This window comes from Thunnus thynnus, chromosome 22, assembly GCF_963924715.1.
Source record: "Thunnus thynnus chromosome 22, fThuThy2.1, whole genome shotgun sequence".
NCBI classification, from domain to species: Eukaryota; Metazoa; Chordata; class Actinopteri; order Scombriformes; family Scombridae; genus Thunnus; species Thunnus thynnus.
The window spans coordinates 6,282,721-6,292,610 of NC_089538.1; the positions used below are offsets into that span (position 1 = coordinate 6,282,721).

Genomic DNA, 9,890 nt, shown 5'->3' on the forward strand with positions numbered 1-9,890 from the left:
AATTCTACTTTATGTTTATTATTGAGGTTGTAGTGGGTGGTGGTGTACTGGAGTGCATTATATTGAAAAGTGTTCCTAATATTTTGTCCGCCCCCTTAATACATTAGGGTGTATTTTATACATGGGTGACACTGTGCCTGAACGCCTCCAGTGTAGACACGCATTAGCATACATGGGGGGAGCAAAATATTTGGAACATATTTCAATTTAATACACTCCAGTACACCACCACTCACTATGACCCCAATAATAAACATAAAGTAGAATTATCACCTTTCTGACAATGTCAACTAAAACTGAAAATGTATAAGCTTCTTGAAAGTAGGCAGGGCTTTTGTATTGGATTGCATTAGATTTCGCAGTTGTTTCTAAGAAAGTGCTCAGTGAGTGTACATCCTCAAAAATAACTGGTTGAATCAGTATAACTCTGGGAATTATGGAAAGTAGTTAAAATAGTTAGAAATGTAACACTTCATACTGCTTCATCCTATAGTTACTAGAAGTATGACCTCATTGTCTTAGGGGTTTGCTAAAAACACTAATAAAGGCATCTCTTGTTAAACTGCAACAAATATAAAACTTGTACAGTTCTACTGCTTTACACTTGAGTACACGCATTCAGTCTCGGTGTTGTTCCTCTGTCTTCTAGATCTGTTGATCTTGTGCTCCCCTAGAGCTGCATAATGGATGTTTTCTTCATTTTGGTGACCCTGATCATAAAATATAAAACAGAAAACCACAACACTTGAGAGAAATAAAAAGAAATGCTAGGTCTCAAAACATAATTGGACTTAAAAGAGTTGAGTCGTAATAAAATAGTTTATCTAAAAAAAGAAAAAGAACATACCTCTGTATCTGACATGGAAAATCTCTCCTGAGACTCTGAGAAAGATCAAATAGTGAGCTTACTATAATGCCATGTTCAGTGAATACACACTGTCAACTCCAAAGAATAGCAGTTATACCTTTACACTGGCTGCTGCTTCTTTTGTAGATCACATACACCGAGAAAGCCAATAAAACAACCAGGATGGTGGTGAATGTCAAAGCTCCACACAAGAAATACACCAACACAAGAGAATCCACCTCATCTGCAGAGAGCCAGACACCAGAAGACAGTAGAAAGCTTTTAGCTGTGTTATTTTTAGTTTAAATACGGAGTTATGCACTTATTAGAAAAAGGACAACCTTTGTTAGAAAAAGTTACTTACGCTCAAAGTCGAGCTTGGTCCCGTTTCCAAACACTATCTGTCCACATGAGGCGACAGCACAGTAGTAGATCCCAGCATGAGAAAGATTCAGACTCGTCATTGGCAAGTTGTAGACACAGGTGTGTGTTTGTGTGTTGTTGTTCCTCTCACACTGATCATTCCTGCCTCCATGTGTGTAAATGATTCCTGGTTGAGATTCTTCAGAGTTTTTGAACCAGTAAACACTGAGTTCTTCATCATCACAGGTCCCAGTGTGTACTGTACAGTTCAGAGTCACAGAGCCTCCTGGCTGGATGCTCTCAGATGCCGACTGATGGACCGAAGCTTGAATGTTCAAACCTGAACCCTTTACATTGACAATAATGCTCTCTAAAAATTCATACACATGTGAATAGCCACTTATGCAGTAGTAAGTCGCTGAGTCCGAGATGCGCAAATCTGTGATCTTCAAGTGATTTTTACCAGTTTCAATATCCAGTGTGAAACGTGGATTGTTCTTTAATTCATCATGAAAAGTGCCATTCCTTTCATACTTGTAGTAGGTAGAGATAATTCTTGGTTTCTGTCCCAGAGTTTGCTTATACCAGTAAAACCTTGCTGCAACATCACCTTCATAGAAACATTGCAAAGTCAAGTTGTCCCCAGTATTAACAGATACAAAACCTCTGTCTTGACGAACAGATGAGGAGAATTTCACATCAGTCATCTGAGCTGAAGTAAAATGAAAGACAAAGAAAATTCACATTATAAACACATAATTAAAGGAGGAGTGACCATACATTTTAAAAAACACAAACTGGATTCATAAAAACACAACTCACCCATTTTCTGTCCCAATAACAGACATGTCAGAAAGAAAACAAACACTGGAGATCTCATCGTGTTCATATAGTCGGGCTAAATGAAAAGAATCTTGATCTTTTCTTCACTCTTAAGAGACAAGACTGCGTTTGATTGGCCAACCAGAAGTGACTGTATGTCCTATTTAGGAAACATGATCACATGTTCACTGTCAACTGTACTGTCACATTTGGTTCTTGAGAAGAGTCACTTGGTAAGAGGTATATGAAGAACATAATGGCTCCTTAACTTACCATTAGATATAAAATCACTAAAATATAAATTACCACAGACATCCTCACTCATATAATACTGATCTCACTAATGGACCATATTTACTCAACATATTTTGTTCATGTTTCTTTAAAAATACAGAAAAGGCTTACAAAAGCATGAAGGTAAGAATAAAAGGCTTTTGGTGCTTGGAAATGCTCGTCATCCAATAGGTGGCTCAGTGATGCAGTGGGCTACTAGTGGCTACTTATTAACCTCCTCTTTAATCACTTAAAGTTATAATTCTTAATGTTTTCATGAAACAACCCCCATTTTGATTATGGTCAACATTCTTGCTGCAATAGTCATGTATTTGCATTCTTCATAATTACCTCATTATATAGTAGTTTCATTGCTACTGACATTCCTTGTGTTCAATATTGTTCCATTAGTTTAATGCCACTCAATTCCAGGTCATATAGTTGTATTTTCTGCTCTGCTCATCTACTTTATTTTTTATTTCTTTGTGTTTCTCTATTCTATTTCCTTTTTTGAAGTGAACCCCCCCCCCCCCAAAGGTGAAGCTGAAGGAATGTTTTCTGGCTCACAATTCTGGGACCTGTAGTATTAAACTGAACTTGCTCTTTCTACCAGTAAGCATAGGTTTTCCTAAATCAACCAGAATTAAAATCTTAAGGATTATAACTTTAAAGTTCTGAGTAATCAAAACCTGACTCACTTAAAAAATGTATCAATCTCAAGGCAAATATGTTGTAGCAGACCTCCTGGCCTCTGCAATGTCTTTCTTAGCACCTTTGTTTTCTCTTATCTGGAGCAAATGTCAAGTCGTCCTGCTAGACCTCTCTGAAAATGATCTGAGGCTCCCTTACTTGGAAACCACAGATCAACTTAAAACTGTTGTTGTAATTTTACTTCTTTCATACAACACATTTGGCCTCATTCACTAATATGTGCATAGAAATGTTCCTTGTGCACAAAACAAGTTTGCATGCAAAATTACTGTAGGATTCATGACACATTTGCACCAGCCTATTTTGTTCTTACTATTGTGCTTATGTTAGTGAATCAGAATCATTCTAAATTGACAGGCACGTGCCTGCTATCCATTATTTGCATACTATCATGCCCCCATGTCTTTATATAAGGAAAGCCCTGTTGGAGTGGTGCAGCAGTGCAGAGAGCTGTCACTCATTGCAAAGAGGGCCGTGATAGTAAAAATGTAGAAAAACTTTGCTGCTAGTGAAATGCAAATAATAATAAAATAAAAAGTTGGTAAATGTGTAGATCTGTGGAATTAATCTAAATAAATCTCTACTGCTGCACCAGGTGTGCACTGTATTTCGTCTCTCACCACAACAGGCCATGATGCAGTGAAGATGCAGAGCATCCCTCCCTGTGCCACTACTGAACTGTCAGGCTGTGAGGACACTGAACAGGCTGCTGGTTAACAAGCTGCATATATCACGGCCAAATCTGATGGAGGAAATTAATCGCTGTCACATTCAATATATAAGATATTGTCATCTAACAGGACAGTTTTAATCTATTAATAATTTCATTACATTTGTGATGATGATTTATGGATTACAATGTCTTGGCTATTAATTTTACAATCAGTAAACAAGTTGTGTAATATTAGCAATTTCACACTTTTAAATGTTGTATATTGAGATCCAATCATTTTTTAAATAATTGTGGTTCTAATATATTGTTTATTTTGAATAAATATTGACCGTATAATTTATTAACACTGTGGGATGTTTATGATCCGTGTGTATGCATGGTCTAAGGCAGTTCTAAATTTGTTTGCAGAGTGAGAATAAATTCAGGTAAGAACATATTTATGAATCTGGATTTGTGTTTAAAACATTTGTACGCACAGTTTGTGTATATGCACTCCTTATGAATGAGGCCCATTGTTTGAAACTAACCCCCTGTGATTGGTTTATGTTTTTTTTTATCATAACATACAAGAATGACTCATCCTTTTCTGTCACTTTACATTTTGTCATCACACTGGCAGATAACATTTGTGGTTTGTGGGTTCATACACATGTACGTGTACGTGCACATGCTGATGTGCAAAGTGTCACAGAAACTTGTCATATAGCATCACTGAATTTCTTCTTCTTCACAGACAGCACTGTGTTTGATTGGCCAATCAGAAGTGACGCCTAATGTCTTACTTTGGAAACATGATCACATGTTCAGAGCCAGTAATAGTATTAAGAGAGGATTTACAAGGTCAGGAGTATATGAGCAACTTAATGACTCTTCAACTTTGTCAGCAATGGCATTAGCTTTAAAATGGGAGGGTGTGTCCAAATTTTTGACTGATACTGTATATGACCACACACTTCCTCATTAGTGTAACACTATTCTCATCTCATTCTTTTGGTTCATTTTGTCTTTCTGATAAGGTACAGAAACTGGGAGGTGAGCCTCATCTCTTCTCAGCTCATGACACCACCTCATGAAACACCAGAGGAATATCTCTATTAAACATAGTGAGTATGGTACATGGCTCAAAGGCAGAATGTTTTGCTTATATATCATCCACATTTATTACTACTTCACAGAATTCATGCAAGTTATTACACTTCTTTAAAAAATCATTCAAGTTAAAAAGACAATATTCTTAGTTTTTCTTTATTAAGAGTTTAACATTCAAAACTCAGCTAATCTGCTTCATCAGGACTGTGTGGGTGTGGTTTGCACAGATGTGATTGACAGTGGCTTGGCAAAATAACCCAACAACCCAACAACTGACGTCAGATTCTGATTCAAATTTAGCAAAAGTCTGATTGGGGCAGAAATAAGTGACATCACCTTACTCCCACCAAGCCCTGCCCACAGTAAACTATTGAGCGGAGCGCAGACAAAACAGCTCAAACAGATATCTCTCAAGTGAAATAAGCAAAACTTTTGGCAGAAAACATTCTTGAATGTTCATAAAGGGTCCCATTGCTCAAAGTGGGAAGCTGATTGACAAAATATGTTTTCAGGGCCTTGAAGTGCTGAAGCTATTGTATGTATAATCCCTTGAGAATTTTTTTTTTCTAAAATCCAGTAGATGATTCGAAAACCTTCCAACTTTGTTGAACGAGTGAGACGATGTTAAAGCTTTGTTTGCCTTAAAGTTACATATGAGATATCTGCTCTGTAGTACTGTACCCGCTCTCTGTGCCTCATATGTTTCCCTTTTACTGTCTTTTCCATTCTGTGTTGATTTGTTTCTGTCTCACATACACTTGTTCCGAATCCCATCTTGTAAAAATGTCCTTAGCTTGCTGATTTACTAAAATTTGACTTGGGTTGTGGATGGAACATTAAAAACTTTTTAATTTGACATAAATATATTATTACTTCAATCCAACACCAACATACATTCTCAAATAACTAGTTGAATCAACTCATCTCTGGGAATTATGGCTGCTCCATTCTATAGTCACAAGAAAAATATACTGATAACATGATCTCAATCTCTTATGAGTTTGCTAGAAACACTAATAAAGGCATATCTTATTACACTGCAACAAATATAAAACATGAACAGTTCTACTGCTTTACACTTGAGTACACGCATTCAGTCTCGGTGTTGTTCCTCTGTCTTCTAGATCTGTTGATGTTGTGCTCCTTTAAAGCTGCGTAATGGATGTTTTCTTCATTTTGGTGACCCTGATCATAAAATATAAAACTGTAAATCACAATATTTGATAAAAATAGAAACAGATCCCAGAAAATAATTGTGCTTAAAATGTTTGAATGGTATTACAATAGTTTATCTAAAAAAGGAAAAAGAACATACCTCTGCATTTGATGTGGAGGGAGCTGAAAATCTCACCTGAGACTCTGAGAAAGATCAAACAGTGAGCTTACTATAATGCCATGTTCAATGAATACACACTGTCAACTACAAAGAATAGCAGTTATCATACCTTTACACTGGCAGCTGTTTCTTTTGTTGATCACATACAAAGCCAGTAAAACAACCAGGATGGTGGTGAATGTCAAAGCTCCACTTAACAAATACACAAGAGAATCCACCTCATCTGCAGAGAGCCAGACACCAGAAGACAGTAGAAAGCTTTTAGCTGTGTTATTTTTAGTTTAAATACGAGTTATACACTTATAAAAAAGGACAACCAGTGTTAGAAAAAGTTACTTACTGCCAACGTCCAGCTTGGTCCCGTTTCCAAACACTATCTGTCCACATGAGGCGACAGCACAGTAGTAGGTCCCAGCATGAGAAAGATTCAGACTCTTCATTGGCAAGTTGTAGACACAGGTGTGTGTTTGTGTGTTGTTGTTCCTCTCACACTGATCATTCCTGCCTCCATGTGTGTAAATGATTCCTGGATGAGATTCTTCAGAGTTTTTGAACCAGTAAACACTGTGTTCTCCATCATCACAGGTCCCAGTGTGTACTGTACAGTTCAGAGTCACAGAGCTCTCAGATGCCGACTGATGGACCAAAGCTTGGATGTTCAAACATGAACCCTTTACATTGACAATAGTTCCTTCTGCAAATTCAAACTTGGATGAGTAGCTGCTTGCGCAGTAGTAAGTAGCTGAGTCTGAGATGCGCAAATTTGTGATCTTCAAGTGATTTTTACCAGTTTCAGTATCCAGTGCGAAACGTGGATTGTTCTTCAATTCATCATGAAAAGTGCCATTCCTTTCATACTTGTAGTAGGTAGAGATAATTCTTGGTTTCTGTCCCAGAGTTTGCTTATACCAGTAAAACTTTGTTGCAGCATCACCTTCATAGAAACATTGCAAAGTCAAGTTGTCCCCAGTATTAACAGATACAAAACCTCTGTCTTGACGAACAGATGAGGAGAATTTCACATCAGTCATCTGAGCTGAAGTAAAATGAAAGACAAAGAAAATTCACATTATAAACACATAATTAAAGGAGGAATGACTGTACATTTTAAAAGACACAAACTGGATTCATAAAAACACAACTCACCCATTTTCTGTCCCAATAACAGACATGTCAGAAAGAAAACAAACTCTGCAGATCTCATCGTGTTCAAACTGTCGGGCTAAATGAAAAGAATCTTGATCTTTTCTTCACTCTTAAGAATCAAGACTGCGTTTGATTGGCCAACCAGAAGTGACTGTATGTCCTATTTAGGAAACATGATCACATGTTCACTGTCACCTTTAGTTTCAAGTTTGTTTCTTGAGACACGGTGAGAGTTAAATGATCTACATACAGATTAGTACAGATTCCTCATCTCTACATTAGCTTTAAAATCACTGAAATTTATGACCACATAGTACACGTGTTCATACTGATCTAACTGACAGGACATACTCACTTTATAGGTTTGTTTAATATTTGGTTTGGTAAAATTAGTTTATTATCCATGGTGTGCTTGGTTTCAGTCATAAGGAGATAATTGATTAATTAACCATTGTAAGGTTTCAAGATAATGTAATACTAATAAAAACATATAGTGGAGTTCAGCCACGCTCAGCCTCTGGCAGTGAACTGATCTTTATTAGGCAGACATGATAATTAATAACTACCTTAAGATGCCAGATGTACATATCAATAAACAAGTAATTAATAAACCCTATCACTATTATTTTGAGCAGTTTCTTCACACTTGACAATATTCTTGCCGCGCTGTAGACCAGGGAACACATGACTGTCACCTGTACTGCTGCAAAAAGACAGATTTGGACAGTAAATTAAAGGTCAAACATACACAGAAAATTACTGAATACATTTGCCCCCTAATTATTCTTGGACATGATTTTTTTGACTGCAAAAAAGGAAGACTTTAGCAACTTCAATAGAAATTGATCTCACTGTGCGTTGTCTCTTGAGTAAGTCAGACGTTGTTTCTATATATAAAACTTGTTATTCTTGAAGGTGGCATTCTCTCAATGCCACCTTCGCCGGGATTGTCAGAAGAATTCTGAATGCAATCTCACTGTTGGAAATGTTTATCTGATGCTTGAGGAAATGGAGGGTTTGATGTGCTGTAGTTGTTCCCTTTGGAGTGATCTCTCTGAGTATCCTCAGCTCTTGGAACAGTGAACATGTGAAAAAATTCTATCTGTAATTTATTTACTACAGCCTCATGTGTTATAGATTCTGTTAAATTTTCTTACATGGCAATGATTAATACACCTACTTTACTACACCTTTTACTCATGAAGACCTTTGAGAGGCTGTTTCTCCAGCACCTCAGGCCCTTGCTATGCGACTGCCCAGACCCGCTGTGGAAGAACTACAAAGCACTGTGACGATCATGTTCTTCTCCACTGCTTTCAACACCATCCAACCTCTCCAGCTGGCTGAGAAGCTCTCTGTGGTTCAGGTAGACCAGGACCTTGTGGCCTGGATTACAGACTACCTCACCAACAGACCGCAGTATGAAAGGCTGCAAGGCTGCTTGTCAGACGTGGTGACGAGCAACACTGGCGCACCCCAAGGAACTGTACTGTCACCATTTTTGTTCACCCTCTACACCTCTGACTTATGCTTTGACTCAGATGTTCTCGGATGATTCCTCCAATGTCGACTGTATCACACATGACAAGGAGGAGGAGTACAGAGACTTAGTCGAGAACTTCATAGGATGATGTGACAGCAGACACCCTCAGCTCAACACTGGGAAAACCAAGGAGCTGGTGGTGGACTTCCAGCACAGAGAGAAGCCCCCCACCCCTGTCATCATAAGTAGGGGATGGAGATGGTGGACACCTACAAGTTCCTAGGGGTGCAACTCACCAACAAACTAGAGGGCCTGTAGAGGGCTCAGTGTTGACAGAGCAGGCTGTTCTTTCTGAGGAGGCTCAGGTCCTTCAATGTGTGCACTAGGCTGCTACGGATGTTCTACTGGTCTGTAGTGGCCAGTGTTATCTTCTTTGCTGTGGTGTGCTGGGGTGGTGGCAAAGGGACTTGTGGTGCCAACAAACTGGGCAAGCTGGTGAGGATGGAACTGGACAGTGTGGAGGCAGTAACAGAGAAGAGTATGAGAAGGAAGCTGAAAACTACCATGGACCACCACTCTCATCCTCTCTATGTTGAGCTGAGGCAGCTCAGGAGCACGTTCAGCCACAGACTCATCCAGCCACGTGCCTCTAAGTGCTTAGAGGGCTCTTTGTGCCATCAGCCATCAGACTCCACAACACCACAGCGCCCAGTATCTCCTACCTCCACTGATTGAGACTCAAAACCATACACCACTCACAGTTAAACTGTCACATGTTGCATGTGTTCAACCTGAAACCAAAGCAATCTGTATGAATAGATACCACGATGGTGAGGTTGAACAGACGTTTGTCTTATAAATCACCCTCATCAGGACAGTTTAATCTTGTGAGTAGAATCTGTTGTAGATCTTATTTTCATTGACTCGTGTTAAGTTGAATTTAAATTGGATCTCTTTTTTTTTTTCTGGTTGAAATATACTTTTAAATGTCTGCTTTTATTTGCCATTACTCTGTTATTCTGTCTTTTGCTATCAATCATATTTAAGTAGTATTTCAAGTGGACAGCAGTATCGCAGTTTCCATACATGTTACCCGAAAAGGACTGCACAATTATGGGATGTTGAAGTGGTCTTTATCTTAAGGAGC

General features: G+C 38.4%; 2 protein-coding genes across 2 annotated transcripts; both read right to left on the reverse strand.

Annotated features, from left to right (window-relative positions):
* Positions 1-6: 6 nt before the first annotated feature.
* LOC137174234 (uncharacterized) lies at positions 7-2,164 on the reverse strand. Its single transcript, XM_067579412.1, has 5 exons — positions 2,033-2,164; positions 1,212-1,922; positions 966-1,091; positions 848-882; positions 7-710 (listed from the first exon to the last, which is right to left on the reverse strand). The coding sequence occupies exons 1-5, from the start codon at positions 2,097-2,099 to the stop codon at positions 591-593; spliced, it is 1,059 nt and encodes a 352-aa protein (XP_067435513.1). The 5' UTR covers positions 2,100-2,164; the 3' UTR covers positions 7-590.
* A 2,768-nt stretch (positions 2,165-4,932) lies between these two features.
* Positions 4,933-7,474, reverse strand: LOC137174232 (uncharacterized). Its single transcript, XM_067579410.1, has 5 exons — positions 7,261-7,474; positions 6,455-7,150; positions 6,224-6,337; positions 6,094-6,137; positions 4,933-5,963 (listed from the first exon to the last, which is right to left on the reverse strand). The coding sequence occupies exons 1-5, from the start codon at positions 7,316-7,318 to the stop codon at positions 5,844-5,846; spliced, it is 1,032 nt and encodes a 343-aa protein (XP_067435511.1). The 5' UTR covers positions 7,319-7,474; the 3' UTR covers positions 4,933-5,843.
* Positions 7,475-9,890: the final 2,416 nt, after the last annotated feature.